The sequence below is a fragment of the Athene noctua genome, chromosome 22 (genome assembly GCF_965140245.1).
Source record: "Athene noctua chromosome 22, bAthNoc1.hap1.1, whole genome shotgun sequence".
Taxonomy (NCBI): domain Eukaryota; kingdom Metazoa; phylum Chordata; class Aves; order Strigiformes; family Strigidae; genus Athene; species Athene noctua.
Genome location: NC_134058.1, coordinates 6,398,317 through 6,420,076, shown reverse-complemented (window position 1 = coordinate 6,420,076; position 21,760 = coordinate 6,398,317). Strand labels below are relative to the sequence as shown.

Here is a 21,760-nt window from a genome sequence, read left to right as displayed (position 1 = left end):
CTGGAATCTGGTATCAGCTGTAGAAGAAACAAACTAGTTGGTCCCTGAAGTAATAAACTGTTTTTTTCCTTTGGGCATTGCAGATACACAGAGTAATACTTACTGTTTTATAAGCATAAACTGAGCAGTTTACAAGCTTGCTTGAGTCCCAGAATGGAGAAACATTCCCTAAATAATCTTTCAAATGTATGCTTTCCCCAGCTTCTGATTTTTTAAATGTAACCTCTTGCTTCTGTAGGATAGACCAGAGGAACTGGTCCCTGAGGCCAAAATCTCATTTTCTGCTACCCCAGGCTCTCCTTTTATTATTAACTTCCAACGAACAGCTAAATGTCAGTGCCTGAACTCTTGTCAATACTGGGCTGGCATCCTTGAGCTTTTTCTCTGTTGTGTAGCTGCACATGCTAGGGGAGGCAGAGACAGATGCAAGGCAGTCTTCAGGTGGTCCCAGGAGGTCTCTGCCTGTCTCTGAATCATGGCGCTGATTCGGTGGGAACTAGGTACTCACCTGCTTAGACTCAGATGCACCGAGTGGGTGCCTGTACTGGCATACTGGGAAACGTTCCGGAGAGAAGATGCTGCTTGACCCAAGAAACTGCTTTGGAGTTCTGCGGAGCGTGAGAGCCATCTGGTGCTTCGAGTCTGAACTGGAAAACCCACCTAGCCCAGCCAGGTCCTCCCCAGCTACTCTGCTGCCATGAGCTGTAAGCGTGTGTGCAAAGCTCTGACAAGATCTGTTAATGGCTTATTTTGTGCGGTCACTTGTGTGTGCACACTTGTACCTATGTGTATTTCTCTGTATGCATAATGCTTTGTGGAAAGGCATCAGTGTCCATAGTTCTGTAGGTGCACTGCAAGTTTGTCATTGTGTTTTAAGTAGTTGAAAACAAATTCCACACTTTAGAAACCATAAAATGTCTTGAAATGAACAAACATTCTATCTTAGCAATGCAAGACACATGGCAGATCTGTAATTAATTAAATTAGAGGACAGGAACATCCATGGAGACAATTAGATCTTGTGACTTTCTAAATTTCAGAAAATAATGGGAGTCACTGCTAAAAAAGGAATAATTTTTTTCAGCACTTGCTGTTCTCTACTCATCCATCTGCACTACCATGGTTATAACCCTCAATACAGGTTAAAATGTATGTGTTCAAGGCATCCTAAAATTCTGCTGACATATTATAAAGATAAATTTGTTTATATTTGTCATAAAGTAAGACCTAAAGATAAAGGACCATGGAAGAATCTCAGAAGTAGATCAGTGTAGAGTTTGACATTGGCTCATAAATGAGATGAAAAGAAAACAAGTATTGGATTGCTGAACTGACAAGTATAATACATGCTGCACTGAGTGATGTGTGCATGTGTGTAAAATCGTATGAGATCATATGGGATCACCTCATAACTTGAAACACACAAGGTGGAATTGTAAGGACATCCTCAGTTCTGGCACTTCAAATCATCTCTGTACCTGCAAAGAATCATCAAAAGAACAAGCCTGGTATATAAGATGCAAAGAAGAGTGATACATGAATAAAAATTATCTTAAATAAAGGTAAGCCTGATGACTCTCACAGGTTTGACTGAAGTTCATGAAGTCATACGCAAACTAACTTTAAGCCAGTTTGCTCATGTACAGATTAACAGCACAGCCATGGCAGAACAGACAGGGATTAATTGCTCAAATGTACAGTTTTTTGCATAGCTTTTACAGCAGATACCAACCTGCTGGCCTAGCTTCAGCTGCCAGCATGTAAACCAGTAAGCCAACCTTCACCTTGAGATCAGAAACCAAAATGAGTCCCCAATTTCACATCAGGTTGCATAACCGAGGCAAATCCTATAATCCTCCAACAGTGGAACATTTGGAACTTTATCAAGTTTACTCCTGGAAGACTGTCTTTGCTTAAAGAGTAAATTGCTAATACCTGCAATAGGAAACATGAAACAAAATATCTGTTGTGTCAGCAGAGCATGAAGAAACATAATTTCATTTTGCTGAGAGGGACTGGAGCACAAGGATTCACGAGTACCAACTTGTTGCTCCAGAGATTTGTAACTGCTAACTTGTCGCCGTGTTTAATTAAAGTGGTGACAAGTGAAGAATTTAACCCACCATTTTCTTCCTACTCACAGTTTGGCTGGCAGAGAATGAAGATAAGTACTAACCTCTTTCCACACTTGTGTGTGCATAGGTATTACAAGTACAAGGTAGTTGCATAACGATGATGAAACGTTTTACAATTCCTAGGCATTGTGTGGCCAACTATTCTGACATGCAACGGCAATTACCTTGCCATCTGTGTTTAGCAAAGGTGGATCTGTCCTAATAAAGTAAAGATGAGCTGAAATAATTTTTATTTCCTTTGTGTTTTGGATATTTGCAGAAATTATTTTGGTGGCTTCCATGCTGTTGACATACTTTCTTCCTAAATTCTGCCTAAACAAGTTGATTATTTGATGACAAAAAGGCAAAAAACACTCTGTCTTCCCTGAATACAGCCCAGTGCTTCTCAGAAAGGAACTTTATGGAATATAATTTAGAGGACATTCAGTTATGTTTGTGCAGTTCTCCTTCACTGCATCTGTGTTGCTGGTCTCAGATACTTACAGGTAGCCACCTCATACAGCTCACATTTCTGTACCTCTCCTCTGTGGCAGCCATTTCCCTTTAAAAACAGATTTGTAAGTACAGCCAATTCCCTCCTTCAGATTTTACAACCAAGTAAAGTCTGATGATGATGATTACTACTCATCTCAGAAGTACTGGAAATATCTTCAATCTCCGTAGGCACTGAGGGGACATTTTAACTGTGCTGTTATGCTGATTTTGTGTGTATTATGTGGATATGCCTATGCACATTGCTGGTTACTTATATATTGCATGCTTCAAAATGTTTTGCTATGGTAAGTTTTTATTCTTTGACATAAGAACAAAAATGCTTACACATGAGAACAGCAAAACAAGCATACCAATTAATGGTATAATTAATAAATATGAGAAATAAAATAATGTTATAGTAAATAATAAATATAATTAATAATAATAATAAAAGAAGACAAAAATTCCATCATATTCCCAAGTAAGAGAAACTGAGAATCAGAATTCAGCAGACAAGTCTAATCTTATTATTTCTTGCCTAAATGCTAATGTATAAATAGCTAATAAATAGTTAATTGAAACACATTCTATCTGCATACCAGTTCTCTATATTCTAGAAAAAATTTTAATAGGCTTTTATAAAGTTTACAATGTGGTTCACCATTTTACTTGATGACGGAAAAGAGAAAATACCATAACCAAAAAATCCCAGTGCACAGTGGAAGCCTTCTTCCATGTGGTGCCAGGTCACTTTTACATTGTTGTCCTCTAACCGTTTCTTGTACAAAAGTCCGTCATCTCTGAGCACATCGTGCTCACAGGTAATTATACAAGTATCAGGTAGGTGGCAAAAAACAGCATCTTCTGCTATCAGTGGGGAAAATCTTGTCTGAAACAGTTCTTTTGTTGCTTCATGGACTTGGGGTGAAAATGAAGCGGGTAATGGTGGCTTATAGTCCAGTTTAAATATCTCTGGGATAAGATCTGGATTTATCCATTTCTTGTATTTCAAATTAATACTCTCAGGAACATGAGAGCCTGCCAAAATAGCTCCCTTCATAGAGCAATCCTTATTCAAGTACTTCAGAATAAAGAGGACTGTACGTTCCTGGGACAAGAAGGCAGTGAAAGCATTTTTCTGGTGAGATGGCAGATTAAAGTTAAGTGATTGGAGAAATGGGTAGATCAGTACCTGGGCACGTATCTTTGGGATATCTCTTCTGTTTATCAGTTCTTGGCAAACACTAGCAGTATAAGTGCCCCCTACACTATCCCCACAAACAATAATCCGATCAGGATCCACCCCGTAGTTTTCCGCAGTCTTCAAAAAGTGTACAGTAGCAGTGAGACAGTCCAAAGTTTGGGCTGGATACTTATGCTCAGGAGATAAATGATACCTGAAAAGTCCAAAAGACAGCCGTTATTACAAATACAGCTATCTGTAAATTGCTTGAATGTGTCAGATTAAATGCATCCCATGCATTTGCAAAAACTCACCAAACCCAGTATTATTACTTAGGGAGTTTGAGGGATGATTTTAAAGAGTAAATAACAAGCCTAAAGATAATATATTTTTTTAAAACTGCGTGGACCACTGCTTCCTTTTAAAGATGTTTTGTTTATGGAAAATAGCTGATGGTATGAAGAAACTTTAATTTCCAACAAAGTCTCCCATAAAAAAATTAATTAGTAAAGGATTTTATTAAGTTGGGAGGAATTGGTTTTGAGAATGAATTGCATATTTCCTATCTTGTCTGGGTAAGTCACGATGCGTACAAAGTGACTCTGAAATAACATATTGATATACTTCTGTTCCCTGGTTATTAGGATGTTTACTTTATGAATCCATTTAATTAATTTCACAGAATGGTGAAAAAACTGAAAAGCAGAAGCAGTGTGCCTCAGCAAATAGTGACCGGTTAAACAAGAATGCCTGCACTGTTACCTTTGTAGTATTTATTTTTTCCTTATTAATCTTCTCCAGAAAGCCTTAAGACCATTCTGAATACAGAGAATAAAGAACCATGGCTGTTAAAAATGTAGTCTCAAAGCAGTCTTCTATGTCATTGGAATCAAATTACTCCACAAACTTGACTGGGTATCTGACTGTTATGCCTGCCTTGCTTTTCATCATATGAAAGTAAGTTGTTAGTGAAGAAATAAACAAAGAGATTGGTATTTTAACATCACTCCTCTGTAATTCACTTGTTCCAATTAATAAAATAAATGAAAGAATTGTCTACAGGAAACTATTTTGTCACCACAGTACATTTACTGTATTGTGTTTTATAATATATATTATTAAAATATTATTTTTATATTAAAGTGTAATAATAATATACAACACTCTAATAGTATATAATAATACATTAATTAGTGTTCCCAGTGTAAAAAGCTGAGGAGCCAGAACTTGGTTGGGTCTTGTGGGTAAGCAGGATTGACTCATACATATATGCAAGGTCAGTCCAAGTGAGAGGACTGCAACTTCCTGGCTGGCGTGAACTTTAATCCCAGGCAGGTGCACTCGGATCAGGAATTGTGTAAATGTGTGGCTTTGTATCATGTGGGTGATGGGACTGCCCTGCTCAAGCCCTCATGCTCTTAAATTATGCTGGAATAAACCTCCGTGATCAATGGTCGCTGTATTTTGATGGGGAAGCTGTTCTGGTTTGCTTCAGCATGCAGAATTTTAAGTAAGTCTAATATTAAAACCTGAAATGGGGAAGCCATCTTATAATTCCTTATTCCCAAACAAAGGTAATGATTTTTGTGGCGATAATGATGCAAAGTGAACGAATCCCTTTGTTTTCCTGAAAATAGTTGGCATACATATTCCTTTAGTAAATTAATAAGCTTGTATTGGGTATTTCTCATTGTCGTTTCATGGCACATGCTTGCTCACACATATCAGCAACCTAGGGGTAGACTACACAAGAGCTCAGTTTCTTTCCTTATATCCAAGGAGATGTAAGGACAGAATGGGCGTTGTTCGAGGGGTGGGGGGGATGTAAGGGGAGAAAGCAGCGGAACTACCTAATTCTGGGTGTAGCACTGGGTGGAGCTCACTTACCCGACAGACACAACCACTGAATCAGATGTTCTGGCTATGTACCGGCATATTCTTTCGTGACTTCCTGAAGAACAAGTGTTGTTAATGTAACTAATATCTTATAATACTTGAAGCAGTATTGTTCCTTATTTTTTTATGACATATTGCCATGAGAGTGGGCCCCTTGCCTAGTTAGTGAGCTACCCAAGTTTTCTCTAGGATAAAAATAATCTCGACCTTTGATCATCAGGACACACTGTAAAGTTCATACATCTAGAGAGATTGTTGATATGTAAGGAAAAAAAAAGGAACTATTCTTATTCTGATTATTACCATTAGATAAGGGGCAATGATTTTAAACTGAAAGAGGGTAGAATTAGATTGGATATAAGGAAGACATTTTTCACTGTGAGGTTGCCCAGGACAGGATGCCCCATCATTAAAAGTGTTGAAAGTCAGGTTGGATGGGGCTTTGAGGAACCTGATCTAGTGGAAGGTGTCCCTGCCTGTGGCAAGATGGTTGGAACTAGATGATCTTTAAGGTCTCTTCCAACCCCAACTTTTCTATGACTATTACACACAATTGCTTAGAGAGGTTGTAAGGAAGATAGCTTGAGATCTTTGTAAAAGATTATTTTAAGTCACCGTGAGTCTAAGACTGACTTAGGCATGTCATATCATTTTGCTGTGGAAATGCTAAGTGTAGTAGTATAGCTGAGTCTAAATAAATTTTGTATTTGAAGCAGAGATTTGACTATTTTCTGAAGAATTAAGGGTGCAGCTGATATGCCCCCTGTGAAATCACTATATTTCTGTGTGGCTAATTGAGGCAGAAATCTAAGGCATCCAAACTGTGTCATAGTAAATTGTGTAATTATATAATCATTCCACGGTAAGGTTGTGGGCAGAAATATGCCTCTTTTAACGTATTTAAAGATATATTGAGTTTCCCTTCAACCTTAATTCTGAATTTGTTGCATTTAGAAGATTTGCTCAATGTGTTCTTTCAATTACAGAATTCTAACACCATTTGATATGTGTGCATGTCTACTGCCTGTAGAAACAATATCTTTTAGAACTTTTTTAATTGCATGTTTGTAATTATCTGCTTTCCCTAATAAATTGGAAAAAAAAAAAAAGACAACATAACTAAAGTACATGCATTATGGACACATGCATTATGGACACATGTTTTAAAATGGCTGCTATAGGCCACTTGAATTGCCATGAGCACTGTTTATAGAAGTCCCAATAATCATGCTGCAGTTAGAGATCAAAGGAAGGAATGCAGGTTTTAATAACTTCTGTCAGGTTTTCAGACAAAAAAAAAAAATTATTTCTTTAGCGGCCCCCCTTACTGTAAGGAATATATATGCCATAAAAGTGCCATATCCTCTAAAAAATAATTGAGATACTAAATAAGGGCAGATTAGAGAGTTTAAAAAGTAAAAAAAACCATTAAGTGCTTTCTACCTCTCAAACTAATCTTCCGTCACTTCTTAGGTTCAGGCGAGTTTTTAAAGATATATAGTTAACAATCCTAAATAATCTCTTTCAGTTCCTTACTGATGCTTCCAAACATCCCGCATCCTCCATGGAAGAAGACGACTCCTCTCCGTTTGCTTGCAGATGGTACTCTTGGGAGGTAAATCCTGACTGGCACCTCATCAAAATGCAGATCCTTTATGAAGAGCTCTGAATCCCTGCATGCTGGCAGTCCATCAACAACCAACCTTATAAGTATGTGCTCCTCAAAGATACCCAGACTTTCTAAGTTCTTTGCCTAGATAGATATAACAAGAAAAATGAGAAATAGTATAGGGAATTCAAGTCTTCCCACTCTATAAAGACCACAAGCTACCTTTTTCTATATTATATTTGGGATCATTGTATTGGTTATTTGCCACTTTATAGGATTACCACAAACGACTTCAGTGGCTTTGTGATTTCAGTTATGAAAGTGAAAATATACATCTTCATGATCTGAGGGACCATTGTTTCTGGAAGAATGTTGTAATACTTGTTCCATGAAATGTGTTATGTAAATACCTTCTAATTTTTGTGATCTGGATTTGCCACAAGTAACATCAGACATTTACATAGGTATGGAAGTTAGGAGTCATGAGGCCTGAGGCTCCTTTTCTAATCAGTGAAGAGAAAGGCATTTCTTGAGGATGGTTCCAATTTCAGATGTGTGAAGTCATGCCCTGGAGATGTCTTTTCATCTCCATTGATTATAAAGGGAGGTTGTGTACTTCAGATGCCTCAGCTAAAGTATTTAAGGTTAGGTGAGATGAAAAAGTCCCTAGCATGACAGCGTTTAGTATACTGGGAGGAAAAGACTCATCCCAGTTTGTGTGCAAGATTTGGTAACTTACTGGTCTTGGCTCATCTCTATGCCACTGGGTCAGTGAGAACAAGCTCTAAGAAAATCATTAGTGCCTACAAAGGGCTGCTAGCCTAAATGAAGGACTGATGAAAATGCTTCTGAATCTTATCTCCTTCTCCATCAGTGAAACTGTTGCTTTTATCAAGATCTCACAGGTATTCATGAAATGGCTCTGCAGTCAGTTTCTTACATCCAACCAGAGAAAACAAATATTCTGAAGACAGGGGAGGTTTGTTAAATGTGTCAAAACATTTTCTTATCCAAGGCCAGTCAACTGCTGCTGATTAAGATAGCCTGAAGATCACACTGGAATCCTCCTTTATTTTGAATACATGTTGGAACGGATGCATTGTCTTCTAGGGACAACATTTCCCTTCCCATTAAATGGTGACTTAATTGCCCTTATGAACTATTATAATTCATTCTTCTGGAATCAGAATGATAATCATCACAAGCAATTTGCAAATTGTATTGTTCTCTTATGAGCAACAGAAATCTCCATGTACACTGCTGTATCAAAGCCTTATAAACTAATGGCTAGCCATGCCTTTGTAAATTGTTCTTTCCAGCCTTGTGTATCTGGCCTTTAATTTAGATCTGCTCTGTCTGTCTCTGAGACAATTCAAATATTGGCCTTAAATATTAATTTTGCTGTGAAAGAATGCCAGAGAAAGACAAAGAGGCAGAATTTTCTTAGGTGCATGATCCCAGCTATCATGTACATATGAAGCCAAATTTCACATCCTTCAAGCATGTTTCAACACCCAAATCCTCACCAAGGCCTTTCTCAAACAACACAGATTCTTTCTTCCTAATAATCTAGACCAGACTGCAGTAAACAGTTGGGCAAGGAGTAATAAAAGAAGCAACCGTGAGCTGTGGAAGACAGTGAAGATCATTTAGAAACAAAGATGGGAACCCAGCCCAGAGATGATGTGGAGTTTTTAATAACTGGCACAACTGCCAGCCATGCTCAGGGTGTTTTAAGTCTCAGTTCCTAGAGACAAACGGATAGCTACATTTCTTCCCTTACATTTGAAAATGCACATTTTTAGGTACCCTGGTGAAGGGGAAAATGAATATAAGAGCCAAAGCAATCATGGCAGAAACCACAGGGTCAATATAACCTTCCCCAAACATCAGTTTTCAAAAACTCTCATGACTCTTAAGTCAGTCTTTTCGTCAGAGTTATGATTTTGGAATGGTTAAAGTTAGCAGAACTGCCATACTGTGTTTATTTAATCTCATCTGTACTTTTAATATTTGAGTTTTTACAGAGCATTCAGATGACAGATAGTAATATATATGATCAGAGCATTCTATCTAAATATCCTCTTTCCTTTCCTTATCTCAGGAGCTCCTGGTCAAAGAGGCATCTTCACATTCAGGGAACACACTGTCATGAGGGAGGATGGGGAATTTGGTATGTATTCTGTTGAAAAACTTCTTGATCAACACTTACAAAATACTTCAGAACCAATAACAATACACTCAAAAAATAAAAGGTGTGACTATTCCTAGACAGATGTGGTCAGTGTTAGTAGGTGAAACATATTATGTAAACCATGTTCTAAAATGTGTATATGTGTAAGAAAAAGAGGACCAGATCAGCATGTGAGCATACATTTTCCTGTGAAATAAGGTCTTTGAAAAACTATTTGCTGGAACACCTAAATTCTGGCACAAACTGGCTTTTTATGTGGAAGATCATATGGGGACCAGATTTTTACTTTAAAAAATAATTGTGAAATCACGTACCAACTAGCAAAAGACACTCAATTGGAGCTTCCTGGACTTTAAGACTATATTAAACAGTCTTTCTGTCAGTCACTTTGAAGTATTATGCTTTGCCAGCTGAAATAATTATCATCAAAGCTTTATATCACAGTGCAATATGCACAGTTAGTCTAAATGCAGATCTGTATGAATAGATTAAAACAAAAGCTAGGATGTGAGCTAGGAGACTTTCTCTCTTCTCTTCCCTTTGGGACTGTCATTGATTTCTTTATGACAGAGTATGTGGATAGATGCAGCAGGAGCATCATCTGTATGACACCAGTGCTGTAGAAGGTACACATTTAACTGTTGATGAAGTTTTCTAAGACATATTGCAAGTAAGGTGGAAGGAAAGAGGAAAAGACTGTCCTGTATTGCAGAAAAAAAAGAGGTCTTTACTGCCGCATACAGTACAAACAGATACATCACTGGCACAAAAAGAGCAGCATTCATCAGAATGAGCAGGATATGTTCACTGACATGTGCAATGCACAAAGCATCAGGCAGTTTATAAGAAACCTATGAAGTCCTCTCTATGAGGACTGCTTCTGTGAGCATAAACATAAACCTAGAAACTCACCAAAAGTACCAACACATGTCTAAAGGTTTTCAAAGGAAAACTGGGTATTGAATGGATTCAGTGCTTAGTAGATAGTGAAATGCATCTTTAAAACTATCCAGAAAAGGAAGCTGAAATTTCGGGAGCATATTGTCAATGAAGATAGAGTATGTACTATTGCATAACAGCCACTTAGAAGCTGTAAAAGCAGGTAAAAAGAATCATCTGAAAGAATCTTTTCATCCAAGTATAGAAACATAGAGAACTTAATAACATACAGTCATATTATTATATTATGGTCATATTATTATATTAGGTTTATACATAGGTTAACATGAAAAGCAGTGTGGGATATGTAAGGATAGCAGATTCTTCTTTCATGCCAGACAGTGCAGAAAGGTATGTGGGGCCTAAGCCATTGGAGAACCAGGGACAATTACTGGATTTGGTGAATGCTGCTATGTAAATTCAAGCAACCCATATAAATCTTTAATGGATTATAGTGCCCTCAGTCACCTTTCAGTATGTGGGCCTTATTTACTGTGTTCATTATGTATAACTAGAGGATTAGAGAATGCCTTTACTTGAGATGATCTCCATACCACTCTGTACTTAATGAAACCACTCTGTGATTTTCCTGCAGGCTTTCTTTTGACGCGTTATGTGCCAGACATGACAGGGCTTAGGCTGCTCTTATGTACTCCTGTTGCCTTCTTTGAAAGCTTTTTGGGCAAAAGCTGTTTCTTTCTCTGATGGCAAAGCACACAGCACAGTGAGTCTGGCTTACAAGTACTTAAATAATAAGTGATAACAGGTCTAGCTGAACCAGCTTTGGCCAGGAGGTTAGATGAGCTGACCTCTGGCAGCGCCTTCCAACCTACATGATTCTATGGTATTTAACTAAGACAGAGAAGTTCAGTCACTGTGGAAATAAGAACAGAATCACAGGCAAGAAAATTACTGCAGATAGTTCCAAATGTAGGAAATTACCTTAAATATATCAAAGAGCATTGAGATACAGATGGTTTGGTTATTATTATTCATGTAAATGATATCCACAGCCGTCCTGACATCCACAGGACCAATCATTTCATTACAGAAGACAATCAAATTACAGTTGTGGCAAAAGAATGCATATGTCAGTATTTAAAAGAATTCATCTCATACTGGCTGCTTTTATATACAGTAATAGAATACCAAATCAAACTTTGGCCTTTATCTTTAAATCTGCATTACTGTGTGGTTCCTATTACACATAGCTGCAATATTTAGATGCATATCTTCATAGTTCTGCTCAAGTTTTTCCTTTCCTGAAAATCACAATATCACAGAGCACAATAAACTCACCAGAATTTCCATCAGAGTATATAAGTAATGATATAAGCGGAGCTTTGCTGGCTGGTCAACATCAGGAGGAATCTCTGCCTTGAAGGAGTCATGATAAGTTGCAGTTAAAACCAGTAATACAAAAGCAACAAGAATGCCTGCGATTAGAGCCAGAGCATAAAAGGTTTCCATTTTTCTTTGGTGGGAATAATTTATTAGAGAACTGGTTGATATGATCTGTCAATATATATATATATCCTCCAGACTGACTCCACAGAGAAATAATTTGCATACCAAAATTCCTCCACCCTCCTCCTACGGATAAGGCTGCCAGATGCTAGAAGCTTACAAACATCCGGCTATTACAACTTTATTTGGCATGGTCAAAGTTAATACATAGAAGACTCACATCCAGGAAGTGTCATTATTTTCTATATTCCAAAATTGCAAATTAATCTTTTTTTTTTTTTTTTTAATCTGTTTTAATTGTATTCTGCTTTTGGGGCCTGAAAAGCTATGTGTGATTTTTTGCAGGTGTACTAGTTAGTTGACTTCTAAGTATGAACCTGTGGAAGACTAGCAATGCTGAACTCCAGTCTCCATGGCCAGGAACTGTAATGGTTCTGCTCTTGGAATAGGTCTGAAGTGTGATTCTAAGGTTTTTTGCTTAATGCTGATCTTCTTTTTCCCTGCTGTGTTGCTGAAGCAGACAGCTGGCCAGAACAGTTAGAACAGACATTCTGAAGAAAGTCTAAAGGAATTTTGCTTTTAGAGATCATACCAAGCTGTCAGTGATTTGGAAGCTCCCTACCCGACTGTGCAGCCAGGGTCTCTGGGCTTGCCAAGGGTCCAGTGATATCAGAGAGAACTTTCCCTTGACTTGGAGAACTTTGGCCTTAACCCTCTAGTCTGATTCATTCTAAAGAAAGGATTTTGATGTCTTCACAACTTCATAGTTTGCTATTTTTTTGTCAAGACAGCTCTAGTTATCCTTTGTTGTAATTTAGGCTGTGGTTAGACCACATGGCTGCCCAAATGCTTCTACCAACAGAGGTGATGATAGCGAAGGAATGAGTGCCCAGGTGCAACTCCATGTACTTCTGTCTGGACAAAACTTGTTGGATAAAAGTAAAAACTGAACAAACATCAGCTCAGCTTGACATAATCAGTACAACCTATGCTTATCCCCTGAACACTCTGAAATATTTCTTTATCCCCACTAATCTCCCAGATATTCCATTTTAAAACCCTTATAAAAGCTTGTAATTGTGGTCATAGAAGAGAAGTACTCCTTTTCATGAGCCATAAGATTCTGCATTTGGCTAACAAATCTGTAGTGGTATTCACTCAGAAAGTGGGATCTTGACTAAAAAAAGGTGAGTCCTTTCTTGTTTTTCTTATACCCTTAAAAGATGCAGAAGAAATATATCTGCTTAGAAAAATCTCATTTATGTAAAATGTGCTTTACAGGAAAGAGTGTGAAACTTTAATGTAAATTGGTCAATAGAGTACACAAATATTTAAGTGTGTGCAGTGCGAGTAAACAACATGCTTCGTAAGAGATAAACTACCAGATTCTAAGAGTGACTAGACTGTATTCTTCAGAGAATAGGTCTAACTGTTAACTTCAGTGGAACTCAGCAAGTACAACTGATTGAATTGTGTGGTTTACAATATAAATAAATAAAAAGGTATTGAGAGTAAGAAACTCACGAAATGCATGGAAGTTATACCATGGTACTCTCAGCTTAACTCAGCAGGCCTGGAATTTGTGATTGTAGTAGGCAACTTTCCAATACTGACTCAGATTATTTGACTAAGCTGGGGAATAATTGATCTCTTCCTTTACTGTGAGGGTGCAAGACACTTAACTGAGCCCCTCCCAACTTCCTACTCCATCCAGACCTGTGGAGATACACTAACTTGAATGATTAAAAAAAAAACCCCAACAACTGATAAAGCAAAAATTAAGGCTACTTTTATATTCTGAGAAGGAATATCTAGGTTGGGGTTTAATCAGTTTTACTAATCCATCCTAAAATTAATAGGTTTTAAGTTCTGAATGTCCCCATATAAACATACTTTTAAATATGAGAAGTGAAATTTCAAAGACATTTTTTCTTTATTAATGTTTAATTGTCTTTGTGGTGGATTTGAACACTCCACTGATATTATCGTCTGAGGAGATCATGGAATATCCAGATTTCCTCTCATAAAAGCTGGATGTCAAAATACCGGTTACCTTCTGCCAAATCCTTTAGGAGCTCCCAATATACATGAGTTTTTTTCCATGATATCAAGTCTTTCAGACCAGCAATGAGGCATCTAATGAGAGATTGGAGGGGACGCAGGAGTCCTGTGAAAACGGGTTCTTGGATGGGTCGGTTGGTTTAGGAGATTTTTTTTTTTTTATCAAATAGTGTTGGACAAAGTTTAATTAGAGGGCAGGGATGAGTGTTCTGAAAAAACACCTCTGTTAATTATTTTACAGGTCAGCTTCTAGGAATCACCTGGATGTACTCATGCTACTGTTATAGCAGATCTTTCTTCCTCCAAAGAATCAGCTGATCTCACTGCCCTGTGCCATTGTGCATATCAGGAAAGATAAAATAACTTTTTTTAAAAACCTGGATCCCCAGAAATGAGTTAAAGGATCAGCTGGCCTTTGGAAGCCCAATGTTGTTTACCCCATGTATCATTTGCCCCAGTGTCCTTCTCCAGAAATGCTTTTACCTCAAAAGGATTAGTCCATACCAGTTTGTAGGGGTAATGGCAGTAATTCAGCAAGAATGAGCAAACTGAGTTTCTGCCAGCAGTGGGTAAAGATCTAGAAACATCCAGATAAATTATTAAAAATCCAAACCTTATCCTTGCTCAGACCATCGTCAGAATGCTGTGGGTTCTGTTTGAATGAAGAACCCCCAGCATCGCTCTGTGCCTTCTCTTAGCTCAACTGAATCTCTCCAGAGATCTTCTTTTCCCATCATAATTTATAATGTGATCTTATTCTCACACATCAGTTCATGCACCTAAAGCTGATTCATCCTAGCCTTCCAACCAGAAAGGTGTGCCTTTGACAACAGCATTCTCTTTGTAACATTCCCCCTCTTTTTGGCTTCCTTTCTAGAATTATCAAGTTTGAAGAGGCTTATGACAAGTAGAGGACTTATGTACTAGAGAACCACTAGCTCTGGAAAGAAATTATAGCTGCATGTAATGAATTCTTTTAAAAATATATTGTTAGAAAAGATTCAGAGAACCTTTCTTCTAGAGATTTTTTTCCTAAGCTAGTTTACAAGCTTCCAGTGCAAACTTATTACAGGCATTAGCCTGCTGTTCTGTTTTTGTCAAAATCCATATCACGTTGGTTTAGTAGGATTTCAGTTCAGACTCTTGAAACAATAAGCTTCTCTAATTCTGAGGGCTTTATGGACTTAAGTCTCTTGTTGTCCTGATTCCTTGCGTGTCTTAAAAGTTTTGTCAGGACTGAGGAATTAGTCAGAAGGAATGGTAAATACTGACTGGCATAGAAGTGAGGTAAATGTACTGAAGAGAACATAGGATGAGTCAATCAGTTTAACAAAATGTAGTCACTCCATTCCTGTTTACATGTGGTATTTTTTCACTGTTCTCTCTTCCAATATGAAGAAGCAGGGTAACAGATTGAGACAGATTTGGCTTCTAATTAAAGATAGGTGAGAAAGAAGAAGGGCAGTTAGTACAAATGACAGAATCGAACATGCACTAAGATGACTAAGCAATTGAAAGAAATACCACATTCTTGATGTTGCATCCCTTTGTCTGAATTCCAGGCAGCACCTATATGTACTTTGAAAACACTGTACTTCTGCTTATAAAGACAAGTATTTTTACAGATATTGAATCTAGAAAGGGATGTCGTCTAGAAGTTAGAATTGCTCAGTAAGAGGTTTGTTATACTTTACTCATGATACTGAGTTGTTGTGAGACCCTGGGAAAGCAGTAAGACATCCAAATGTAGCTTTTCTCACAAGGCTGGACACAGACTGTTTTCTGTCAAGGCTGGAAGTTAAACAGCAACCTGGTCCCTTTGAGCTTAGTCCATGGCAAAACTCCACTTACAAGGCAACAGTATCAGACTCTTAATACTTAATAGCATATAGAAGGACAGTGTGAAATCATAGAACCACTGGGACACATTTCAAATGGAAAATGTGAACTCAAGGGAAGAATGAAATCAAGAAGCACAAAAATTTAGCTCTTGATTTATCCAAATCTGACAGCAGTACTTCATGTAACAAAAAACAGATCAGCTTGGCAAAAGGTTTTCCTTTTTTAAAGGAGGTTTAGCTTTAATCTGTGATCGTGATAGATTGTCCATGGTCAAGAACCCCGCACTGATGTAAAAAACTGGTATTACTTGACACCCTAGTAACACAGACTTTCCATTGTGTAAGAGTGCTGTTGTGTTCCCAGTTTTTCACATCTGCTTACCAATGTACTGTATATATTTGGGTGGGTTTTTTAAAGTTGAAAACACAGAATTGTTAGCCCAAATGTGTTTCAGACATGCCTTGAGCATGCTTTTAATTTCCAGCTCCTTTTCCTTTCAAAAGTTCTTGCAGTTTAGCAACTTCATTTGCATGAACAGACTTGAAGTTTGCAAGGAACTTGGCTGCAAAGGCTCTATGAACAAATTTAGAGTTCTGCCAATATATATAGGTGTGACATGAAGGTCTGAGCATTCAGACTTTCTACCTGAGCCTCTTCATAGATCCATGTAACATGCAAAAAGGGACCTTTGTTATGCAAGTGATGTGTATGCAGAGTGCATCAACTTGTTTTGGAGGTAAATGTTGATTTTTCACTGCTGTTTTTTCCTTCAAGACAGGGCAAGTAAGAAAAAATGTAGTTTTCTATGACTCTCATTGAGAGTACGAGTAAATCTACACTAACTACAATCCAAAAGCTAGGTTTCAGTTACTATAGGCCTTCCTAACTTACCTTTACATTAGCTAGCCTAAATATGAACAAGTTTAGTTTTAAACTGGACTATTACAGCTAGGCATAATTGTGGTTAAATATTTAGAAAGCATAAATGCATCTTTTGAGCTATGGTCCCAGGAATGGGCCGTTCAGGGATGATCTAAATTTAAACCTATTAATTCAGAACATATTTGTAGAACTGTATTAAAGCTGTCTTCCTTTACCCTTCTGTTAAGAAGTAGAAACCCAGAAATTTAAACAGACAAGCAGAAGCCAAAACTGAATGAGTTATCACTGAGATGTTATTATATGGCTACCACCTTGCTCTTGTTGCAAACTGGAATAAAACATCATTTAAGGTGCTGTGAATATGGCTTAAACCTAGGTTTTTTGTGTTTTTTTGTAATTTATACTTTACTGTGAGTGTCTGTATAGGAAACAAATAGAGCAGTTCTGTGCAACTATCCAAAATGCAAAATTAATTCTGTTACTAAGTGATAGCATTAGAAACTGATGCAATTTTACAAAATTAACAGGCCTGCTTACTGAATGCTCCAGTGCACTGGTTAAGGACTTCTGAATAGAAACATGGAAGGGATTCACTTTGGGACAACTTTTAACTTATAATTAGGAACAACAGCTGTGATGTGACAGATCCTTGTTACCATCAACAAAGGTATGTACTAAGTGTCTGTTTGCACCTATGGACATTTACCAAAAGCAGTTTGGGTAATGAAACCTACATGAATGTATAGTTTAGGGGGGTTCACTAACAGAGATGAACTTTTTGAATAAAAGCACATGCTGGTTTTGTAAAGGTCACAGTCTGGAAAAAGACATCTTGCCAAAAAAGAACGCAATGGTTACTATACAAAAATCGGATGAAATCCCAGAATACTGCTTTTTTGCCACTTTTCAGAGTGGAACTGCAATGAATAAGGGACAAACCTCATCTTTTCTCAGTGTTCTGTATGGTACGTGTAGATTTTAAGGCTATTTGACTTTTTGGTTGAATTAGGTGAATTTTAAAATAACATATTTTTCACCATATTTATTACAGGCAAGATGCAGTAACTTCAGTTTTACTCTAAGTGTGCTTTTGCTTCTTGCTTTTGTACATTTGTACAATGTGGTAACTACTGGTTTTCTCTGCTTCAAGGTAAATCAAAGTATAAGGAGGAAAGGAGTAAAATAGTTCATACTTCATTGAAGTTTGAAGAGCTGTTTAGGAAAATTTTAAATATCTAGAACTATTTTTACTCTCACTCCAAATTTGGTAGCAACTTTGCACATAGATCAATAAACTGAAATCATAACGAATGAAGAAAAACCACTTCCAGTACATTTTAGAATATTATTCAAGCTGGAAACAGATACATGAAATCAATATTCATAAGATTATTCCATTTCCACAGGCTTCAAAGGACCTGCAAATGTTTTAAATTAATAATTAATTTTGTTTCTAATCTGAACAAATTGTGTAATATTGCTGACTTTTCTATTTTAAATGAGTCTGTGATGATTTATGCATAAAGAGACTAAACTCAGGAATCAAAAAATCAGAATTACTTTGATGAACTTCATATCCTTTCATTTTTAACACCGCTCCTTATTTCCATACCAGAAAGTTGTTATATTTGTTACCAGTCCAGACACTGAGTCATTCTTTTTAAACCAGACACTAGGCTCTCTGTGTAATTTCTCTCTCCCCTTCAGAGTTTTTGGACTGAGAGGAAAATTGTAATGCCAGGCGCCTCCCCTAGCTCCATTTCTAGAGGTATTACTGTAAAAACACAGAGGTGCTAAATGCTGCCAAGCGGCAATGGAAATTCTCTGAGCTCTGGCTGTTTCAGTGGCAGCTAAATTAGGGAATACCACCTGATCCTGACAATATGTACAGACTTAGAGTTTCAGGTTAGAATGCTTCATCTTCTTCTCTCCAAAAACCTCTTTCCTGACACTTTATCATGATGCAGTGATAGTCATACAGCTTATTTCATATGAGGTAACCTGGCATTTAAAGGTAAGGACTCTGCAAGCTTCTCTCTAAATTTTATTGTCTCTTTTCTGAAAAATTTTGTGGAACTTTTAACAGAGCTGAAATGCAAGGATTTAGATATTGTTCGTATTTTGTGTGATATAGGTTTTAAATGTGGGTGGCACCAGGAACTCAGTTGCTGTTCTTTTTGCGAACAAATAACCCTTGAACACTCTGTTTACATATGGCCACTTTGACCTATGCCTGTTTTCAAAAATATCTGTTTCATTCCAAAGCATAAAATTAAATTTATTTTCAAAGGGATTCAGTTTCCTAACTCAATTCTACTGGTTTCGTAAGATAACTGGGCTACCTATGTATAGATGCTTAGACTCATACACTTCCATCGCAGCGGTGCTTTAGTAACTATAGATGTCAAGAAGTTTGGAAGTGTCTTTCAAATTTGTCATTTTTCAGTAATTCCAGTTCTCACCACTAGATGGCTTCCCAGGATAGTGGATAGAGATCCAGACCTGAATCAACATGTGGGACTGGATTCATTTTGTCACATTCTTAGTGACATATACAGTCATAAACCCGAAGTTCTTTCCAGCTCAGCTGTGAAGACAGCGCTGTGATGTTTGACGCTCTTGATCGTCTTTTGACATCCTCAGAGCTTTGCGTATCAGGTTATTTCTGCTTGCTGCCACAAGTTACGGACCGTGCACGAACAGCCCTCAGTTCAAATGTGCAGTTAGAGCCTCCTCAGCAACGCTTAATCCGTACAGTTGAAAACAGAACTTACCTGCCTAATGCTTAACAGTGCAGCCAGCCAAGCTGGGGGACCTAGTTGCAATACACTTTGCCCTTTTTCCAGTTACAACACAGTTTAAAGTACTATGGAGACCTTGTGTTGCAACTATGCCCTCATAACTGGACAAAAAAGTCTTGGAAAGGGAGAGAAGAAAAATCACCCTTTGTTGTGAGGAAGCGAGTCTCCCTCCTTCATTCAGAGCCTGCCTTTTTCATTGCCCCGTTTTCAGCAATGCAGGCATCTTCCAGCTGGGAAAATCCAGGAGTTGTCATGTTGTCCGTAAAAACGTTGGTCCAGTGCTAATAGATTCTGGTGATTATCAGCCTAGGCTGCATTCAGCCTGGCAATCTACGGCTGAAAGAAGTTTCCCCCTCCACACCAGCTGATCCTGGGCAAACAATTCTCTGCCAGCTCTCCCTAAGGCAGAGATGGCTCCCTTGAACTCAGCCTTAACCCTGACTCTTCCTGGAACTGCTTTTTCCCGGGCTCAAGCCAGACCAAAGCACCTTCCTTCGGGAGAGGGTGGGTTCGGGAGGCGGCAGGGGTTGCCCGGCTCGGTTGCAGCCTGCGCCAGCCCCAGCCCCGAGCCCGGCGTGGCACGCAGCAAGCCCCAGCTTGCAGGCTGCAGCCCCGGAGCCAGCGTACGCCTCAGCCTGCCTGCATGTGTGAGTTTATGTGCAGCGGCTCCCAGATAGCTCTGGGGGAGGGGAGAGCAAAGCCAGCCACTCACAGAAACAGTAGTGAAATCTCCCCAACACTTTAACTGTCAATCAGGCTTAATGGGGTATAAAAACTCCCCAGCGCCGCGGCTGTGATAGGCAGAGAGAGCAATAGGGAGAAATGAGTAAGAGTCGGAGCTGAAATAGTGTACGGCATAATTCCTGCTCTGTGATCACAGATACTCCAAGTGAAAAAAACAGGAGAGGGGGTAGAGAGAGGCGGTAATCAGCTCAACCTTTGCAACCGGCTCAGGACAGAACGTCTATAGATATTTATAGATATTAAAACAAAAACAACAACCTTACCCTGAATAGAGCCTTTCTTAAAAAGAAGGTCCTGGCAATTCTGTCTTATTTAAGCAATTTCCTGAGTCTAAGAATAGAAATGAGCTGCCTGGAAGGCACTGCAGGCTGAAATTTGGAGACATAGGCTGCTTTATTTTATTTTTCCAAGTATAAAAACCTTCCCTTTGGATACTGGATTTTCATGTCGGTCTTTGAAGCGGAGGGATGTATGGTTACTTTTAATTTTACTTTTTTTTTCTCTCATTTAATTCAAAAAAACTGTCTTCCAGTTAAAAAGCAAGGAAACCGTTTTACCTGCATGTGACAATCCCAGAGGACACCGATCAAGAAACAGGGGAGTGACTTGGTCTTCTGCACTACTTTACTCCTACCCCAATTTTTTTTACGGGGAAAGAAGGATTTTTTTTCCAGTCCAAGAATCTCTTGCCCCCAAGTTTTGGAAGGGGGTTGAAGACTGGTCACCCATCTGGGGGTGCATGAAGGGTGTTGGTTCTCTGTTAACTTGGTTTTGTGAAGGGCTGGAAGAGAATTTTGCCTTCCTGACCTGCCTGGAACACGAGGATGATTTGGAAATGGCTGGGCGCTTTGCTGCTTTTCCCCGTGCAGATGGTTTATTTGGTGGTGAAAGCTGCCGTGTGCATGGTGCTGCCGCCCAAGCTCCGAGACCTGTCCGGGGACAACGTGCTCGTCACCGGCGGGGGCAGAGGCATCGGCCGCCACCTGGCCAGGGAGTTTGCGAAGCGGGGAGCCAGAAAGGTGAGCACCGGCATGAAGGGGGGGAGCTCCCACCTGCTGCTCTACCGGGAGCCCTCCGACTCCCAGACTTAGAAACCTTTCCCCTCACCTCTGGGTGGGGTTGGTGGGACCGCTGTGAGAAGGGGGAAGGGGCGCTCCTTTTGCAAAACCCTGGCGTGCTGAGCCAGTACGTGGAGTTACACTTCAGAAGTTGCCCGCTCCTCCTTCCCTGCATCCTCCCTCCCCACCTCAGCTCAGAAAACGTGAAGGTGAGAAAGGGGCCCCCTCGCGAATCCTTCTCTGCTGACAAAGGAGAGGCTTTCGCTCCAGCCTAGGTTTCCTGTGGCAGGCAGGGGAGAGCTAAGCGATTCCCAGGCGTGGAGCTAGTGCTCACTCGCATTTCTGTTTACTAGGCTGCTTCCTGGCAGTCCTGCTTGCTGGGACTGTGCGAACAGAGAGGGGGGCAGCTGCCTGCCGGCTCCAGCCTTTCAGGCTGAGCACAGCTTCAGCTCTCCTTAGGCGCAGCCCGGCTGCC

At 39.0% G+C, this 21,760-nt stretch overlaps 3 protein-coding genes across 6 annotated transcripts in view; 2 read left to right on the top strand and 1 right to left on the bottom strand.

Annotated features, from left to right (window-relative positions):
• LRRC38 (leucine rich repeat containing 38) overlaps window positions 1–7,267 on the top strand; it is an 87,368-nt gene extending 80,101 nt beyond the window's left edge. Inside the window, exon 4 of one of the 2 annotated variants that reach the window (XR_012635014.1) lies at window positions 7,217–7,267. The gene's annotated coding sequence lies outside the window, so the exon portion shown is untranslated. Of the gene's footprint in view, window positions 1–238; window positions 352–7,216 lie in introns of those variants that run through there. The other variant, XR_012635016.1, reaches the window with a different exon arrangement.
• DHRS3 (dehydrogenase/reductase 3) overlaps window positions 1–21,760 on the top strand; it is an 80,734-nt gene that overhangs the window by 28,648 nt on the left and 30,326 nt on the right. The window contains exons 2-5 of one of the 3 annotated variants that reach the window (XM_074924866.1): window positions 7,217–7,398; window positions 9,402–9,470; window positions 17,210–17,349; window positions 20,760–21,246. In XM_074924866.1, the coding sequence (XP_074780967.1) occupies window positions 21,052–21,246 (195 nt within the window). In that variant the 5' untranslated portion in view covers window positions 7,217–7,398; window positions 9,402–9,470; window positions 17,210–17,349; window positions 20,760–21,051. Of the gene's footprint in view, window positions 1–7,216; window positions 7,399–9,401; window positions 9,471–12,996; window positions 13,085–17,209; window positions 17,350–20,287; window positions 21,247–21,760 lie in introns of those variants that run through there. The other 2 variants (XM_074924867.1, XM_074924865.1) reach the window with 2 other exon arrangements.
• On the bottom strand, window positions 3,235–12,387 carry LOC141969400 (arylacetamide deacetylase-like 4). The gene is made up of 4 exons (XM_074925131.1): window positions 11,730–12,387; window positions 7,225–7,441; window positions 5,680–5,743; window positions 3,235–4,006 (listed from the first exon to the last, which is right to left on the bottom strand). The coding sequence occupies exons 1-4, from the start codon at window positions 11,898–11,900 to the stop codon at window positions 3,235–3,237; spliced, it is 1,224 nt and encodes a 407-aa protein (XP_074781232.1). The 5' UTR covers window positions 11,901–12,387.

What these genes read in the sequence shown, in the direction of transcription:
- LOC141969400 (XM_074925131.1), bottom strand. Translation starts at nt 11,900, where the DNA reads ATGGAAACCTTTTATGCTCTGGCTCTAATCGCAGGCATTCTTGTTGCT. An exon ending in ATACTCTGATGGAAATTCTG is followed by an intron (nt 7,442 to 11,729) that starts GTGAGTTTATTG and finishes ATATCTATCTAG; the next exon opens with GCAAAGAACTTAGAAAGTCT. An exon ending in TCAGTGGTTGTGTCTGTCGG is followed by an intron (nt 4,007 to 5,679) that starts GTAAGTGAGCTC and finishes TGGACTTTTCAG; the next exon opens with GTATCATTTATCTCCTGAGC.